Genomic DNA, 19,905 nt, shown 5'->3' with positions numbered 1-19,905 from the left:
TGAATTACCAATTCTAACAAAACTTACACCTTCAAAATTATCGCAGCTCGAAAAAATGAGAACACGACTTAGCGAAGCGCAATCGCACGCTCGCATGATGGACTGATCAGAGTCGCCACCGAATTTTTTATTCCTAAAAAGGAAAGGGAAAATATCGATAAACCCCAAGAAAGAACGACAATTATTATGGTCGTCGCAACCAAATCTGGGTTCGGGAGTCGATTACGCAAGGTGAAAGTATTAGCACCCCTCACGTCCGTTGTACTCAACGAGAACTATTAGGTTAGTTGTACGTGTTAGTGTTAGCTTGAAATATTAGGCTTCTCAAGTTATTAGGAAGGAAATAATAATAGTATCAAAACAAAAGAGAAGATGTTTTTGGATTTTATACAATGAAGGAGACTAAACCTAAGTTTTTTGTAATGGGCCTGACAAGATTTGCAAATCCTGCTCCTACGTATCTCCGGGTGCAAAAGAGAACTCAAGGCCTACATAGTTCTTGGTAGAAAATATTTGTTTGTTGTTCGATTTTAGCAAAAACTATATTGTATTAATCGACGAAAAAACATTGTTTTACCCAAAACATATGAGGAGCTGACGTATACCCCCACATCGAACGGATTTACAAATCAACATTCGGAAAAACGTCATTCATCTCAACTCAACAATTATGGATGAAGCATTGCTTTACATCATCTTAAGGCAAGATGTCTTTCGTTCATGAAAAGGTTTTAAAGATCAATCGCACGGCGGTGAAAAAAGAGTTTGATTGGTTGGATGTATTTGGGTTGGAAAGACGAGTATTTATGACTTGCAAGTTCTTACAACTTGTGTCTAATACTCGGGATTACAACTGGACCTTTCACCCATGTAATCTTTTTCTTCCAATTTTATTGAATAAAGAAGTTTGAATATTTACAAGTGTTTTGAAGAGAAGACGAACACTTATGGCTTGCAAGCTCTTACAACTTGGGCCTAGCATTCGAGATTACGACTGGACCATTCACCCAGGTAATCTTTTTCTTCAGATTTATTTAAGAAAATGGTTTGAAGTGATTTGGGGATAATTGAAATGCAGACAAGTAATGCGAGCACACAAAAAGAAAAGAGCTCATTGTAAGAAGGCCCAAGAGTAAGCCACATGATCAAAATCCAACCGAAATCCAAAGCAAGTGAATTTAGCTATAAGCTAACTTAGAGTGGATTCATGTAGGAATCACTCTATAAGAAGTCGAGCAACAATTTATGAGATGAATCCATTTTCGAAAAGTTAATTGAATTCTAACTCTGAGGTCGCAACGCAAAGGAATCGACACAACAACTAATCAAATGATCTTTACATCAATACACTATTTACAATGTTCAAAAGTTAGCAATAAAAATACCAGCTAAAATTTATAAGAAAAGAATCTAACATTTCAAATATTAATTAAAAGACAATTAATCAATTAAATCAAATTGACTGGATAATTAATCAAAATAAACAAACAAAATAACTGAATAAAAGAACTACTAGTAACAAAAAAAGGGGTGTAGGAGTAAAATAAAGACAAACATATTAAACATGGGCCTATGGCCCATGCCACATGACTTTAAACCTAAAAGTAAATCATAAGAAATAAATTTGAATAATAAATAAGAAAGGAATAGAAATAATAAAAACAAAACACATTTCTAAAATGAGAGAGAAAAAGCGATGGCAGGGAGAGAAGCGACATATGCTAACTCTTACTCTCATCATTTTTTAAAATTCAAAAATCTCCAACCATTTGGCGACACGTGGCTATCAAAAACACACAAAAAAAGAAACAAACGGTCCTAATACTGTGACACAAAACGCAGGAAAACAAGAAATTTTGGAAACCACGTCTCTCACTCACCTCTTTCTTCTTCCTCTTCTCAACCTTATTCAACCTTATCTCTTCTTTCAACTCCGTCATCCTCTCCTTAAACCCCGTCTTAATACTCTTCGCTCTCGCCCTCTCATTAAACCCCGTCTTAATACTCTTCGCTCTCGCCCTCTCCTCAAACGTCATTCCCTTCTTGCTAACTTGCATCGCCGACGACCGTCTCTGCCACACCTGCTTCCAGTTCCTCCCGAAGACTCTCCCAACAATCACTCTGTCGTAGGTAGGTTTACCAAATGAAAAAGACGAAAGCGACAGTTTATTGGGATCTGATTCTGATGGAAACACAGATCTCTTCCCTGGAGGAGAGGCAGTTTCGTCAGTCTCCATCTCCATGACGTGGATTTCTTCCATATTTGCATCCTTGCTTGAGCTTGTTCACGTTTGCGCTTCATCGAGATTATGAAAATCGATAGTCGAAGCCATGGTTGGTATCATAGGTGTGTGAAGTGATACCAGTATGGTGGTCAATGGTCTGCTCTTCCGGACATTTCTCGATGGATTTGAGGATGCGATGCCCGCTATGCTGCAGCGACACAATAGTGGTTGCTGTATTCTCCGACAACGAGTAAGATGAAGGCAGACGGTGGAAGTATTGTGGTTGTGGAGTATTAAGTTTGAAAGTTATGATAGTGAATGGTGGTCGGAGGATGAAACTTGGACGGAGGGTGTTATGAAGGGATTTCTTCGGAAGTTGTTGTGTTACTGTTTTGAGGTGGAAGAGAAGGGAGATATGGAGGGAACGAAAGGCACGGCGGTTGACATGTTGGATGGAGGTTCATGCATTTTCATGGTGCAGGTGGAATGGTTTAGAACAATTTGTTGGTGAGTATAAATGAATTGGTTTGTTTAGATGTAAAGTTTAACGTTTCTACTTTATATGAAGAAGATGATAACGTTTCTACTGAACAAAAATAGAAGTCCATTCCTTTTTTATTTTTTGTGTGTTTTGAATATAAGATGAGGTCTTGAAAGAAGAGTGATAAACTTTTCACTGGCAAACTGAGAGTGAGAGATTCTTAGGCATTGTTTTATGGTTATTAGAAAAATGTTTTTTTCATGGTGGTTTATAAGGGTGAATGGTATGTGAGATGAGAAGTGATGGTAAGATAGTTTGAGCTTTTTGAAGGGCAAATCAATTTTATTCTTTTCTACTGATTGTTGAAAATGAGAGTTAGAGCCAATGTGGGGATGGGGGCACCGCTCTCAGTGTTACTGGTCTCGATTTTCCTTTTCCATGCAATGCTTAGCTAATATATATATATATATATATATATATATATATATATATATATATATATATATATATATATATATATATATATATATATATATATATATATATATATATATATATATATATATATATATATATATATATATATACACACACACACACACTAGGGTTCTTATGCTAAAAGTTCCAAAATACCCCCATTAACACTTAAATGATAAAAAATGGTTTACAACTAAAAGATGAAATAAAATTAGTATTTTTCAAATAAAAGTAAATAAAACAAATAAATTGTTTTATCTTTTCTATTTATATTTTTTCAACATTTTGATAAAAAAAAAATCTAAAATAAAATGGTTTGAAATTAATAAAAATTGGATACAAAAATGCTCGAAAAATTAAAATGAATACACTAAAATGATCAACACGGAATAAATCTCTCAGAAATATACAGCGCTTGAACCAATTTTGAAAGAAAATTTGACCGATTAAAAGGCTCAGACTGACCGAAATACGACCGAAAAAATATTCAAAAAATTAAAACGAGCATGCCAGGTTAAACTACGAGAACCGTAGATTAATGAAATTGACGTCTGCAAGATCGATCTTGAAAATTTTAGCCCGCTAACTTTACGTACATTTGAGGATCAGTTCGACCGGTCTGTCTATCAATCCGAAAATTTATTCTGGTTGACATTTTAGGCATTATACAATATGAAATGCATGCTATGATGTGCAGATGATGTGAAACTTATGATGAGTGTATCGATTTACTGAATAAGGGGCAAATTTGGGGTATGATAGTTGCCCCTATTTAAGTATCTTCAACCAGAGAATATGAAGAATGTTAATCTTCATATGATAATGGTGGGAGATAGTTAAATACTAAAAAGACCTTAATTTTGTCCCTAAATGCAGATAATATGAAATGCTATAAATGCATAAAGAAACTTTTTATTTTGATTTGCTAGGGATATGAGATGAGATGAACCCTAACTTTTGTGATGGATGAAGAATGACAAATGGACTTGTGGGGAATGATAGAGACATGTTATAACGGTGATCCACAGGAAACAAAAAAGAAGGTGAAAACTTGTTAGGGATAACAATCCTGCTAGAGGAAGGACAATCGGGGAATATGCAAAGAGATTTTAACAACAGGTTCGTACATGACCTGACAGCATTAGGGAAAATACAAAGAAGGTTTGAACGATAGATTCATACATGATCTGATGATAGCCTGAATATCAAGGACAATTTAGTCAACTGGTTCATACATGACCTGACAACACTCGAAAAAATCAAAGAATTTCATCAATAGGTTCATGCATGACCTGACCATTAGAGTATTCAAAGAGTTTGAATAACAGGTTCAAACATGACCTGACAATTCTGAGGGATATCAAAAGGTCCATCAACAGGTTCAAACATGACCTGACAATACTAGAAACATAAAATAAAGTTCCATCAACAGGCTCATACATAACCTGACAATATTGGAAAATTCAAATTGTTTCAACAACAGGTTCAGACATGACATGACAATACTAGAAAATCAAGGAAACTTTAATCAATAGGTTCATACATGACCTCAACATTAGTATATTCAAAGAAAATTTCACTCATAGGTTCATACATGACCTGCCAATACTTGGAAAAATCAAAGGGAGTTTTATCAACATGTTCATGCATGACCTGAAGACACTAGAAAATTCAAAGAAAGTATATCCATAGGTTCATGCATGACCTGACAATTATGGAGGTTTCACAGAGGGTCAAACAACAGGTTCATACGTGACCTAAAAACACTAGAAAACCCAAAGAAAAGTTCAACAACAGGTTCATACATGACCTGACAATATTGGAAAACATATAAAGCAAGTTTCATCAATAGGTTCATACATGACCTAACACTTTAGAGTACATCTGACAGTTCTGGAGATTTCTCACAAGAAATTCATCCGATCAAATATTTTGGAGATTCCTAATAGGGAATTTATGAAAAACAAAGATAAATGGGCGTCTTCTTATAAGTAGATCATCCAAGCAAAAGCCTACAATGATTCTTTACAAAGAAATCTAACAAAACCAATATCATTGGAGTTTTCTAACACGAAAAACCTTCAAGCTCTTGGGAATTCCTCAAGATGATGAGTCATACATTACTTTCACGGAACCATAAGGAAAGACAGGGTAATCAAACTCTTTGTACGTGCCAACAATAATTGGACTTTGACCATAAGCAATGGATTACAACCATCTTTTAACGGATTTTGCCAACAATAATTGGACTTTGACCGTAAGCAATGGATTACAACCATCTTTTAACGGATTTTGCCAACAACAATTGGATTTTGACCGTAATCAATGGATTACAACCAGCTTTTAACGGATTTTGCCAACAACAATTGGATTTGATGGAAGTCATTAGAAAAATAAGTACCGGCTACAACAGAGTTTGCCAGCAACAACTGGACTTGAAATGATGTTGGCGAAAACCAAACTTCAGATACCAATTACGATTGTATTTACAAGCAGAGTGACAGTGATGCCAACGACAATTGGGTTTAAAATAAGTTCTAGTAACCACTGAGCTTGGAATAATTCCTAGTAACAACTGAATATTAGGAGACACCAATGAGTTTTGAAATAATGCCAGGGAATGATATAGAGGTTCTGGAAGTGTGTCGGAACAAAAATGACATGTCCAGGAATTCATCGGAGAGTAAAAGAAACGAATTCTGGAAATGCATCAGAGTTACAAGTGATATTTTGGAAATACATCATAATACAAACACATTTGGTAATACATCGAGGAAATTCTGGAAATACATCAGAATACAAGACAAACATATTCGAGAATACATCAGATAGGTAGGGGAACATCTGGAAACACATCAGGCAAGTTATGGAAATACATCAATAAACAAAGGAGTAATCCGAAAATTCATCAGAAAATCCCAAAAGGAATTGAACCTCATGGACAATTTTTTTTTGATAGGTGTCAACTGAGTTGGACTTGAAAATGACTACAAAAATCAGATGATGGTTTAAGGGCACCAAAGAATAACTAGAATTAGAGGTCAAAGGATATAAGATCAACAACAAGATCTGGGTCAATGCAAAATGAGCGCGAAGTACATTTCGGCTATGCATGATTTGAATTTGTTTTTATGCATGATATACTAATGATCATGATATGAAAATGCTGACACTTGAGTGGACTGGGAGTTTGTAAAGGCTTTTTATGGAGGTCATGATTCCTCAACACCGAGAAATCAACCAAATATTTTGTAATAGATGTTGTCAAAGGATAATTCTATCAAGTTTGACAACCACAACTTAGCCAATGGGATCCTTTTTGAGGACTAGTGAATTGTGCTAGCATAATTTTCGAGCACTCGTCTTAAACTCAATAGTTATTGACGTATGGAAGAATTTGTTTGAGCTGTTTGAAAGCATGAAGGGGTGCCTGTCTGTGGCTCATCTTGCCCCAGTCTGTTGGGTCTTTGAAAATGTTCACCTTGAAAGTGAGTTTGAAACAGCTTGACATGAGACAATATCAAGATGGCTTGCCCAATGTTTGAATACCGCAGTGATCTGACCCTGACTAACCAAAACCTGGAATAGTAGACTTCTGATTGACTGTCCTTGGCTAGTTGGACTCAATGAGCTTCTGAGGTGGCTTTCCCCAGTATGAGTCTTGAAGCAAATTACTCTTGGCTAACTGAACCTTGGGGTTATTGGCTCGGATTGAATGATACTCAAAGTAATTTTCCCCTGACTGGACTTCTTTCACTTTATCAAGTTCCTCAATTATACATTGTTGGAAATTCTTTGATGCGAAGTGCTGACTTGCAAATAATATTGTTCTTGAAAAAAATGGTAATTTTAATGCAGTGCTTATGCAAAAAATTGAAATCAAAATTTATTGATATGAACCGGTGAAATACGGTGAACGAGTCACTGATAAGAACGCAATGATGATCTAGTCATTCACGGTATGCAAGTTGGTGCGATCAAATGATTAACAAAAATCATTTGGAGTTAGGTTAACACGACCTTGTTGTAGTATGCTTTCATAATAAACCCTGCCTCAATTAGGTCTTTTAAGGGTTGTAATATGGCTTGGTTCACTTTTTTTTAAACAAAAGGATATAAGGCTCAAATTTAATTTTAATCCACTCGTTCTTCTTGATGATCTCCAATTCCTACATTCAGTTAATTCGATACACACATTCGACTTCGAAGGTGTGAAGGTGAAAATGAGAATTCAAGATGAGATTTTCTTGAAATGACAATCACCTTATTTTGTTTTTGTTGAGGATTTTGGTGACCTCTTTTGATTGATTTTTATCCTTAATTTTTCCTGGACCGCTTCTTTGAAGCTTTCGGTCCATCGGGATGCCATAGTTTTGCCTAAGTCGTTTTGTGGTATTCGACTTAGCGGGCTTTTCCTTTTTTGATGAAAATGTTTTGGACTGCCATATTATTGGTTATTGAGGAACAACCACTATAATATTGGGCTTTTCACAACTTCTTCGACACTTCAAGCTGTGTGTGAAGGATAACATATGGTTGATCTCTTTAAGTGGGATGTTACCTATTGCGATTTAAATGCAAAGTCAGATTAATTGAACAAACTACCTTGCCCCTGGTTAAGATTAAGGGTTTGAGTTCCGAAAGAAATACTAACTTCAAGGCTCAAAGTGGTTGACTAGGGACTAACTCCTTATCTCTCCCGTGTTTGGGGATTTGAAACAATGCCTTACATCAGCAGCAAGATTTTCTTCAAAAGCATACCACAACAATTTAAGGTGTTTCATTTTCATCTTCCTCCTTCCAATCTTTGTTAACACAATTGTTTGATAAACAAAAGTGAATGAGAGAAGTATTTTTTGTTTTTAACATGAATGAAAAATGAGTGAATACGAATGGGTTAATTCAAAAGATGCATAAACATTTCATTAATCTTACCAATTCAAAGAAAATAGCAATGCTTAAAAACAACTAACAATCAACATGCAAGGAAATTACAAAATAAATGTTGAAACAACCAAATGATTGCCAACTTTAGGGGATTGACTTCTTTAAACTTAATTCATTAACTTCGGAAGACACCCCTTGAGGTCTTCTCACTTGTCCGGGTGATAGGTTGACATTTACCACCAAGCTTCCTTCTTGAAAGGCTATATACATGTTGTCAATCAACTGTTATACTTTGGCTTTGAAAGCGTTGCAGTCTTCAGTTGAATGCCCTTCTGATTCGACATGATATCCACATTGCACATTTGGCTCATATCCGGGTGGATAAGGTTGTGGAACCGGATTGAGATACTTAGGAACCACCAACAAGTTTTGAATCAGAGGTTGTAGAAGTTGGCTATATGTCATAAGGATTGGATGACGAGGAACATTTCTTCTTTCCAAGTTATTTCGAGGCCTAGGCTGATTTTGATGCTGATTTTTATATCTCGGGACTTGGGCTCGTTGATTTGGATGAGGAGCAAACCAGGATTATTGGTAATGAAGACCAAAAGGTAGTGGTTGCTGGTATGGTACTTTGGGCATTGCTAACTGCTCATTTTCATCCATTTGAAGGTTGGGATCGACAAACTTTTTGACATTGACACGACGATCTTCAAATTCTTTTCCTTCAATCTCATCGTTAGAGGCAACCCTCTTGGATCCACTACTCACTTATCCTTTGCTTTCATTGGCATGGGTCATGACATTGGAAATCCAAGGCGATATCCCAATGCTCTTATCGGGAAACAATGATATCTCGTTAGCCACATCCCTGAACTCTTCCTTGTGGTAAAAAACCTTGAGGGGCTTCAGGGGTCCTTTGCCTTTCTCATTACCTGGCCCAGAAATCAAGATATATGTACCTGAGCCTTCCTCCTTGAGTGTTGGTGACCTTATGTAAATCAATCTTTGCAGCTTGAACTTAAAACTCTTGCATTCCTCGATGGAGTTCCCCATTGTTCCAATAAGGTATCCATATTTGACCTTCGGGTGATCTTCTTCAAAAACTAAGCTCTTTTTGTTAATCAGTTCTCGTACCAAGGCTTTCAGCGCTAAGTAAGAATCTAGGTCATGTCCCACTTACATTTAGATTGTACCATGGCAGGTGTGGTGACGTAGGTGTGAGACCTCGAGGGGTCACCAAAGCATTCTGGATCAGCTGTGGGAAGAGCTTGCTATATGGCACCGGAATCAGGTCATTGTGATCTTTGTTCCCCTTATTCTGATTCTGATTTTTGTTCTGAACCTGACTTCGGTGATTTTGAGGAGGAATAGCCAGAGGACGTTGATGATGACATCCTTAGGGAATATACCGGTAGATGAGGAGTTTCCATATAGAATTGTCCTTGACTTAGGGTAACACCGGATGGGTGTGGAGTAGTAGCTCCCTCCATTGCAGCAATATGTATTGGATGATCCTCTTTTCTCAACAAGGCTTGTAGGGTTTCCAAGACCCATCCAATCTGGCTTTTCAAAAGATTGAGTTCCTCTTTCAATGCTTCTTGACTTCTCATTAGCTCGTCCATCATCTCCTGACACGTGGTTCTTTGTTCTAAACGCGTGTCGGGAATCACTTTGCTGATCATGGACAAAGGATGGATGAGTTTTTTTGTAATTTTTTTTTGGAAAATGACATGCATTCTGATGAGATGTAGATGGGATGGAATGTGAATGAATGTAATGCAAGCCATGTATATTTAGTTTATTTTTCAATACACAGGTTCAAAAGTCTGAGGTACTGATGAATCTGATTGCTTTCCAAGAATAGGTTCTCACTGGGTATGATCTAGGGTTACAAAGGTTCCCAGAGTCATGGATACACAAGATTGTTTGCTGCATGCGGTAACTTACTTGTCGGGCGTCAACCTCGTCCGAGGAATCTATTCTAAGTGAGGTTCTCGCATCGATCCAACAAGAAATTCATCTCACAGACCCACACTACGGAACCATCTTTCATAGTTGGTTAAAGGATTAAGGTTCTATAAATGGTCCTCAGAGTCATGGATCCTAATGAAAATATCGAACCTTACGACAACTTACTAGTCGGGCGACGACATTCTCCCAAGGATCTACTCTAAGTAAGGTTCTCGTACTGACCCAACGAGAAATTCATCTCGCGGACCCGCACTACTCAACCTCGTCCTATATTATGTTTTTACTCGAGACTCGGGTAAAAAGTATTTCCCACAAGGTTTGAAATCAGAATATCTAAGTACCAAAGCATAATGGAACCAATACAATAGATGATATTAATATTACAATAAAGATAACAAAAGAAATAAAGAAAAGTCACACAAGTAAACAAACAAAGGCACACAAATGACCTAACTAGGCTTGACTCACTTAGGGAAATCATCATTCCCAAGCAGAGTCGCCATCTGTCACACCTCGAAAAAATGAGAACATGACTTAGCAAAGCGCAATCGCACGCTCGCATGATGGACTGAACAGAGTCACCATCGAACTTTATTTATTCCTAAAAAGGAAAGGGAAAATATCAATAAACCCCAAGAAAGAACGACAATGAGTATGATCGTCGCAACCAAATCTGGGTTCGGGAGTCGATTACGCAAGGGGAAAGTGTTAACACTCCTCACATTCGTTGTACTAAAAAAGAACCATTAGGTTAGTTGTGCGCGTTAGTGTTGGCTTGAAATGTTAGGATTCTCAAGTTATTAGGAGGGAAAGAATAATAGTATCAAAACAAAAGAGAAGATGTTGTTGGATTTTTTGCAACGAAGGGGACTAAACCTAAGTTTTTTATTAATGGGCCTGACAAGATTTACAAATCCTGCTCATATGTATCTCTGGGTGCAATAGAGAACTCAAGGCTTACATAATTCTTGGTAGAAAATGTTTGTTGGTTGGTTGATTTTAGCGAAATCTATATTGTATTAATCGACAAAAAAACATTGTTTTACCCAAAACAGATGAGAGCGGACGTATACCACACATCGAATGGATTTACAAATCAACATTCGAAAAAATGTCATTTATTTCAACTCAACAATTTAGGACGAAGCATTTCTTTACATCATCTTAAGATAAAATGTCTTTCACCCATGTAATCTTTTTCTTCCAATTTTATTGAATAAAGAAGTTTGAATATTTACAAGTGTTTTGAAGAGAAGACGAACACTTATGGCTTGCAAGCTCTTACGACTTGGGCATAGCATTCGAGATTATGACTGGACCTTTCAACCAGGTAATCTTTTTCTTCAGATTTATTTAAGAAAATGGTTTGAAGTGATTTGGGGGTAATTGAGATGCAGACAAGTAAATGCGATCACGCAGAAAGAAAAGAGCTCATTGTAAGAAGGCCCAAGAGTAAGCCACATGATCAGAATCCAACCGAAATCCAAAGCAACTGAATTTAGCTATAAGCTAACTTAGAGTGGACTCATGTAGGAATCACTCTATAAGAAGTCGAGCAACAATTTATGAGTTGAAGCAATTTTTAAAGAGTTAATTGAATTCTAACTCCGAGGTCGCAACACAAAGGAATCGACACAACAACTAATCAAATGATCTTTACATCAATACACTATTTACAATGTTCAGAAGTTAGCAATAAAAATACCAACTAAAATTTATAAGCAAACAATCTAACATTTCAAATATTAATTAAAATAGAATTAATCAATTAAATCAAATCGATTGGATAACTAATCAAAATAAACAAACAAAATAACTGAATAAAATAAATTCTAGTAACAAAAAAGGGGTGTAGGAGTAAAATAAAGACAAACATATTAAACATAGGCCTGTGACCCATGCCACATGACACTAAACCTAAAAACAAATCATAAGAAATCAATTTAAATAATAAATAAGAAAGAAATAGAAATAATAAAAACAAAACACATTTCTAAAATGAGAGAGAAAAAGCGATGGCAGGGAGAGAAGCGACATATGCTTACTCAACCATTTGGCGACATGTGGCTATAAAAAACACAAAAAAAAGAAACAAACGATCCTAATACTGTGACACAAAACGCAGGAAAACAAGAAATTTTGGAAACCACATTATTCAACCTTATCTCTTTTCAACTTCGTGATCCTCTCCTTAAACCCCGTCTTAATACTCTTCGCTTTCTCCCTCTCTTCAAACATCGTTCCATCTTGCTAACCTGCATCACCGACGACCGTCTCTGCCGCACCTGCTTCCAGTTCCTCTCGAAGACTCTCACAGCAATCACTCTATCGTAGGTAGGTTTACCAAATGAAAAAGACGAAAACGATGTTTTATTGGGATCTGATTTCGATGGAAGCGCAGATCTCTTCGCTGGAGGAGGGGCGGTTTCGTCAGTCTCCATCTCCATGACGTGGATTTCTTCCATAGTTGCATCCTCGATTGCTTGAGCTTTTTCAAGTTTGTGCTTGTAGGTTTTGCCGCCGAAGCCTTCATCGAGATTGCGAAAATCGATAGTGGAATCCATGGTTGGTATCATAGGTGTGTGAAGTGATACCGGCATGGTGGTCAATGGTCTTCTCTTCCGGACATTTCTCGATGGATTTGAGGATGCGATGCCCGTTATACTGCAACGACACAATAGTGGTTGCTGCATTCTCCGACAGCGAGTAAGATGAAGGCGGATGGTAGAAGTATTATGGTTGTGGAGTATTAAGTTTGAAAGTGATGATATTGAATGGTGGTCGGCGGATGAAACTTGGACGGAGGGTGTTATGAAGGGATTTCTTCGGAAGTTGTTGTGTTACTATTTTGAGGTGGAAGAGAAGGGAGATATGGAGGGAACGAAAGGCACGGCGGTTGACATGTTGGATGGAGGTTCGCGCATTTTCATGATGCAGGTGGAAGGGTTTAGAACAATTTGTTGGTGAGTAGAAATGAATTGGATCTGTTTGGATGTAAAGGTTAACGTTTCTACTTTATATGAAGAAGATGATAACGTTTCTACTGAACAAAAATAGAAGTCCATTCCTTTTCATTTTTGTGTGTTTTGAATATAATTCGAGGTCTTGAGAAAAGAGTGAATAACTTTTCACTGGCAAACTGAGAGTGAGAGAGTCTTAGGCATTGTTTTATGGTTATTAGAAGAAAAAAATTCATGGTGGTTTATAGGGGTGAATGGTATGTGAGATGAGAAGTGATGGTAAAATAGTTTGAGCTTTTTGAAGGGCAAATCAACTTTATTACTGGTTGTTGAAAATGAGAGTTAGAGCGAATGTGGGGATGGGGGCGCCGCTCTGAGTGTTACTGGTCTCGGTTTTCTTTTTCCATGCAGTGCTTAGCTAATATATATACTAGGGTTCTTATGCTAAAAGTTCTAAAATACCCCCATTAACACTTAAATGATAAAAAAAAATGGTTTACAACTAAAAGATGAAATAAAATTAGTAATTTTGAAATAAAAGTAAATAAAACAAATAAATTGTTTTATTTTTTCTATTTATATTTTTTCAACATTTTGATAAAAAAAATCTAAAATAAAATGGTTTGAAATTAATAAAAATCTGGTGCAAAAATGCTCGAAAAATTAAAATGAATACACTAAAATGATCAACACGGAATAAACCTCTTGGAAATATACAACGCTTGAACCAATTTTGAAATAAAATTTGACCGGTTAAAAGGCTCAGACTGACCGAAATACGACCGAAAAAATATTTAAAATAATTAAAATGAGCACACCAGGTTAAACTAAGAGAACCGTAGATTAACGAAATTGACGTCTGCAAGATCGATCTTGAAAATTTTAGCCCGCTAACTTTGCGTTCATTTGAGGATCAGTTCGACCGGTTTGTCTGCCAATCTAAAAATTTATTCTGGTTGTCATTTCAGGCATTATGCAATATAAAATGCATGCTATGATGTGCAGATGATGCGAAACTTATGATGAGTGTATCGATTTACTGAATGAGGGGAAAAATTGGGGTATGACAATAATAATCGCTACCAAGAGAAGATCTTAATGGCATACAATTTCTAGAAAGAAATGAAAAACGGCCTAATCATGCAATTAACTATGAAGATTCAAAGGAGAGAGAGAGAGAGAGGTGTGTGTGTGTGAGATAGATAAAGATAGAGAGAGAGATGTGTGTGTGTGTGTGTGTGTGTGTGTGTGTGTGTGTGTGTGAGAGAGAGAGAGAGAGAGAGAGAGAGAGAGAGAAAAGTGTACACCAGGGTTTATAGTGGTTTGGCTGGCCTCATATAGGGTGATTCCTACATAAATCGCTTTACGATTGTTTAACATAGCGATAAATTATTTAGTTTAAGTTTCGTTTCTTTTAACCTTTCCAAATGTCGCTTAAATCACCGATTTTCACATATGTGTTGCAATTTCGGAGTTAAAAATTCAATTTAACTTCAGAAGTTGCTTAAACGCATAGGGTTTTGTTGACCGGCCTCAGATACGATTGCTTAACATAGTGTTAAATTCAATAGTTTAAAACACCGATTTTATTTTTGCCCATTGACTTTCTCTTGGGCCTTCTTACAACGAGATTTTTTATTTACAATTGTCTTTTGAGCTTGTTTTTGTTAATTGTTGTAATGTATCCCCATTCAAAAAATTATACCCCCATTCTCGTGATGTGTAATAAGTTTACTGCTTTCATTTATCTTTATTGTATTATTTGAATGTTAACCAAAGCTTAAAATTAGTAACTTTCAGAAAAGAACAAAAAATAAACACTCGATTTAATGTTGAGTCTTTTTCCCAAATAAAATTCAAATTGAATGCAAAGTCGAGCACCTCCCTCGATTAATCCAAACTCTTTTCATAAATCAACTTTAGACACTTGATCCAATGATAATTTTTTCCCCTTTTTAAAAGTTTTTCACAATAAAAATGGAAGAATCTGATTAGACTTTCTCTTTCTCAAATGTTAGGATACTGCTGTAGAGCTCCATGTTCGAACATTCGAATTCCATACTAAAATACAATAATTATCTGAATTAAGTCATTTCTCTTATAGAAGAAAAAGATTGATTAGGTATCAAGTTTTTCTTTACCGATTATTTGGGCACTGCAGTAGAGTCTCCTGTGTGAATAATTGTCTTCCGTTAATGAACTTTGACTTAATTCGCCACACATTTTTCATAAATAAACTTTTGGATGAAAGGAGAGTGATTGGCCTTAGGCCTCTTCCTTTTCGGGCATTTGAGTACTGCAGTAGGGCTCCCTGTTTGGATGCTTGTCTCCACTTAAAAGCAACTTAACAAATCAAACATGTTTTCCGCCCTTGTGCGATTTCGAAAACATTTTCAGAAATGAGTATGCTTTATCCATATCGATGTGAAACAAATAAAGACTTTCGCCTTCAAGAGTGAGCAACAAGTAGGGTTTAGTCACTCAATATGTTTAAAGGACCACTCCTTAAAAGCAATCAACTCAGTAGTTCTTTCTAAGTAGAACTACGTAGCCTTGAGTTCTCCATAGCACCTGGAGATACATAGGAGCAAGATTTTTTGAAATCTTGCCAGGCACCCTTTAAATAAAATTGTTTTTTTTTCTTTTCTTCTCTTTTCTCACTCAATAGGTAGAAGATTACAAACTAATATCATGCTAACATTCTTGCACAAAACAAACTAAATGGGTCTATTGAGTACAATGGACGTGAGGGGTACTAATACCTCCCCTTTGCATAACCGACTCCCGAACTCGATTTGGTTTTGACGACCATTTCTTTTTGTTTTTCATGGATTTTATCGATATTTCCCCTTTCTCTCTTTGGAAATAAATAAAGTTCGGTGGTGACTCTATTTTTTATATATTTCGAGCGTTCCTTACGCTCAGGTATTTTTTGCGTCGCGACAACATGCATAGACCCCCTTAATGTAGCAAAGACATGCAACTTCAGTCTCCCCCTTTTTATGCTTGGCAAACTTTCACTTGGAATTAAGTCGATTTTAAGCAAAAGAAAAGTGTGATCAATGCTTTCTTTCAATTTCTTATGATCCCCATGAAACATTGCATAATACCTAATAGCATAAAATGCATAAAACAAATCTAGAATTACATTACAACTTCTCCCCTTTGTCAAGTTCAAAAAGAGATAGATGTGAATGAAACAAAGAAACAAAGAGCTATACATATCTAAGAATAATATACAACATAAAACATCAAATACATAATATGAAGTTAGACATGATAAATGAAACAAATATGCAATTAGACATGCAACTACACAACAACAAATTACTACGTGATCAAAGCTTATATGAATGGAAAATTAATTAATACATGAACAAACACAATAATGCTTAAATTCACATAATTAAAATGATGCACTTAAAAAGTTTTTAAATGCAAAAATGAACACTCATTCAGGAACTTAGAAATAAATGAATGAAATGATGAATGTTATAAGTAAGCAAATGAATATAGATATATAACAAAATACAATCAATGATATAAAAGAATATGAGAGTTTTAGAAACATACCAATATGGTTGGTTAAAGTAAAAATGCTATAAGAAAATGTTAGTGTAGAACATAACACATATAAAAAATGTAATAAAATAGGAACCCAAACTTATTTAAAACACGAAGAATCCAAGATTCCCAATTGTCGCTACCGAGATTTCACGATAATGAAATTGGGACTAAAGAGATGCCAAAGAGAGGCAAAATCAGAAGAGTTTCCACCAAAATTTATTTGGTTTACCTCTATCAGAGAGGAGAGGGGAAATAGTCGACAAAACCCTCGAAAAGAGAGGTCCACACATGAAGTGCAAAAGAGAATAAGGAATCAGTCTCGCTACCGAGATTTGGGTTCGGAAGTCGATTACGCAAGGGGAAAGTATTAGCACCCCTCGCGTCCATGGTACTCCATGGGAACCATTTGGATTGTTTTACATACATGAGGATTTATCTATCATTGTTTTATTTTTCAAAATAATGTGTGAAAGAATGTTTTTTTATTATCATAGTACTCGACAAGGATTGGGAGCCCTTGTGCCTACGTATCACTCGTCGGGGATGAGAAATCAGAGCTCCGTAGTTCGAAGTAGAAAATATTTGTTTGTTTATTGATTTTATCTTTGAGAAAAGAGTTTTCAGCATGATGCCCTAAGACACAAAAATGAGTTTGATGAGTTGTATTATTTTTACCTTGAACAAGAATGTTTATGATTATATTATACTAAAGTCTATGGGCAGAGATGATTATTCTAGACAACAAGCCAAGTATCTTGCGTCCAAAATAATCAAAGTAAGGGTAGGAATGCTACATTCTTACACATTCTCCGCCACTTAAGGCCCGTGGCGCACAATAATAATCATAATTTTATTGTATTTTGAGTTTGATTATGAAAATGCCACTTGATGTTGAATCAAGAGTTTTTTTTATTTGATTATGAAATTTGGGTAATGCAACATGCATGCAAAGTAACCAACAAGAAAATAAAGGGTCTCGTTGTAAGGTATCCCAAGAGAAAATCTTATGTGTGCAAAACTGACCTAAGATAAACAAATGATAATGGTCTTACAAACATGTCCCCCTAAGGTGGTGCCATGATGCTATTTTTACAATACAAATGTAAGTTAAGGATGAAAATCCAACATTCATAAATGTGATACGGTGAACTGACTTTGTGATTTTGCTTTGAAAAGCTATGTTGCGGATAGCAAGAGTCGCCACCGACTTTTCTTTTATCCAATAAGGAAAGGCGGAAAAGAACAGGAAAGACCTTGATTAGATTTTGAGTTCGGGAGGTACATTATACAAAGGGAAGGTGTTAGCACCCTTTGTATCCATGGTTATCCATGGGCTCCTAATTGCTTAACTCACTTATGTTTTCCTTGTTTGAGAAAGTGTTTGAGAAATATGGTGTGTCTAGAAAATATTTTGAAAGGAGAGTTTAACTTTGTAATGATTCTTGTACGAATGTATACAAAGTGTTTATCTCGTTTGATTTTGAAAGATGTTTAGAAAAATATAACTCGGCGATGATTCTGGTGCGAATGTATACCAAGTGGTGATTTTCTAAAAGATGTTTTAAAAAGTGTGAGGTGTGAAAAGTATTTTAAGCTGTGAGCAAGCATTTAAGAGTTATACCTAACCAAGGTCTTTATAGGTATTTCCTATCCTTAGGAGGGTAAAACTGTCCTTACTATTGAGAAGTAAGTAGTCTTATCCTTTGGATATAAAGGGACATCGTGGGGTCGTCGATTGGTCATTGAAGGCAACATTTGTAAGGATACCTTAGCATTCGAAGAGACGATCATCATTTAATCGTAGGCTACAACGAAGGGTCATCGAGGGACAAAGTCATATATTCGAAGGCAACGTTCGAGGGACAAGGTCATATATTCGAAGGCAACGTTCGAGGGACTATGATTTATCTTGTAGGGACATTGACCTTTTGATCGAAGGGACTATGACTTATCTGTTTAGGGATGATGATGATTTAATCGAAAGGGTCTTTGCTAAGGGTATCCCCACATTCGTGGGACATGACCGTAATATCGTAAGGCAACAAAGAGAGGGTTACCCTGGAGGTGCAAGTGTGAAAATGATTGGATTCAGGTATATTATCTTAAATTAATTTATCTAAGTTCGATTATTTATCTAAGTTCGATTATTTATCTTTCCATGCAATCCTATTAACGTACATGTAGACAGTTATATTCACGGTATGGAAAAATTAAAGTGCGAAAAATAAGACTACGCTATTACATGGCTTCGGGATGGGGGTACATAATTTAAAAGGGGATATAAAATATATAAATCTTAATTAACGAGTACAAAATTAAAAGGGCATACAAACTAATAAAACCTAATTAAACTAAAAAAAAAAAAGAAATTAGATTTTTATTATTCAAAATAGCCCATTTTAATTAATTAAGTGATATATGAAAATTTAATTAATAAACTAGATTAAATTATATCCTAGTTTAAATAACTAATATAATATATTAATTAGAAAATTAATTAATGGGTTTTATTTTAATAATAGAAAAATAATGGTGAATTAATTATAGTGGAAAGGGAGTAAACATAGTAAAAACTACTACCAACAAGCCATGTTGGTCCATTCATTATTTATTCGCCTTCATTAAAATATATACTAATTCTACATGGATTTTTCCCTTTTGACACAACACCACCATGCATGTTACAGCTTTCTCTCTTACGGCAAACTACTTTATTTTTTCTCATGTTGTTTCTTTCATGTGAATATAACAAACCGGTAACTTCATCTTATATCAAACCACACACATAAAATAAGATCATATGTAACCATCATGCAATAATAAAAATAGCCATGCACAAATCAAGAAGCTTATATTATTTTACTCATGTATTAGTTCTCTTTACTGCAAGTGATAATGATAAAACAAACTTTACACATACATGTTAAAGACAACCAAGGATTTATATTATCACCATTATATCATCATCATCATTATTATGTAATAACAGCATGTGAAATAAACATAATCATGCTAGAAACAACACTCATATAATAATAATTAAATGGTAGATATAATTCTTTAATCATGCAAACAGAATTTCTCCAACATGCTATGACATATCAAGAACAGATACATACTTGAATAAAGCAATATCAACATCCACCAAACCATGAATACATCATCTCAATATATATATTAAATCAATATTATTCATGCATGAATTAAGAGTATTGCAAGGTAATCATGCTGGATGCAAATTCCCTAATTAACACTTACTGGGGATTTGATTCTTCTAGCTTGCTCACTGTGTGTTGTTCTTATTCAGGCTATGAGTGCTTTATGGCTGCTTCTC

General features: G+C 35.5%; 1 protein-coding gene and 1 pseudogene across 1 annotated transcript; both read right to left on the bottom strand.

Moving 5' to 3' along the window:
* Positions 1 to 1,592: 1,592 nt before the first annotated feature.
* Positions 1,593 to 2,699, bottom strand: LOC127136442 (uncharacterized). The gene is made up of 3 exons (XM_051062997.1): positions 2,614 to 2,699; positions 1,815 to 2,280; positions 1,593 to 1,598 (listed from the first exon to the last, which is right to left on the bottom strand). Exons 1-3 carry the CDS (start codon positions 2,697 to 2,699, stop codon positions 1,593 to 1,595), a joined length of 558 nt encoding a protein of 185 aa, XP_050918954.1.
* Positions 2,700 to 12,195: 9,496 nt separating this feature from the next.
* On the bottom strand, positions 12,196 to 12,608 carry LOC127136441 (uncharacterized; annotated as a pseudogene).
* Positions 12,609 to 19,905: the final 7,297 nt, after the last annotated feature.

The sequence above is a fragment of the Lathyrus oleraceus genome, chromosome 4, assembly GCF_024323335.1.
Source record: "Lathyrus oleraceus cultivar Zhongwan6 chromosome 4, CAAS_Psat_ZW6_1.0, whole genome shotgun sequence".
NCBI classification, from domain to species: domain Eukaryota; kingdom Viridiplantae; phylum Streptophyta; class Magnoliopsida; order Fabales; family Fabaceae; genus Lathyrus; species Lathyrus oleraceus.
The sequence above is the reverse complement of the archived record's forward strand: the minus strand, read 5'-3'. Positions and strand labels throughout refer to the sequence as shown.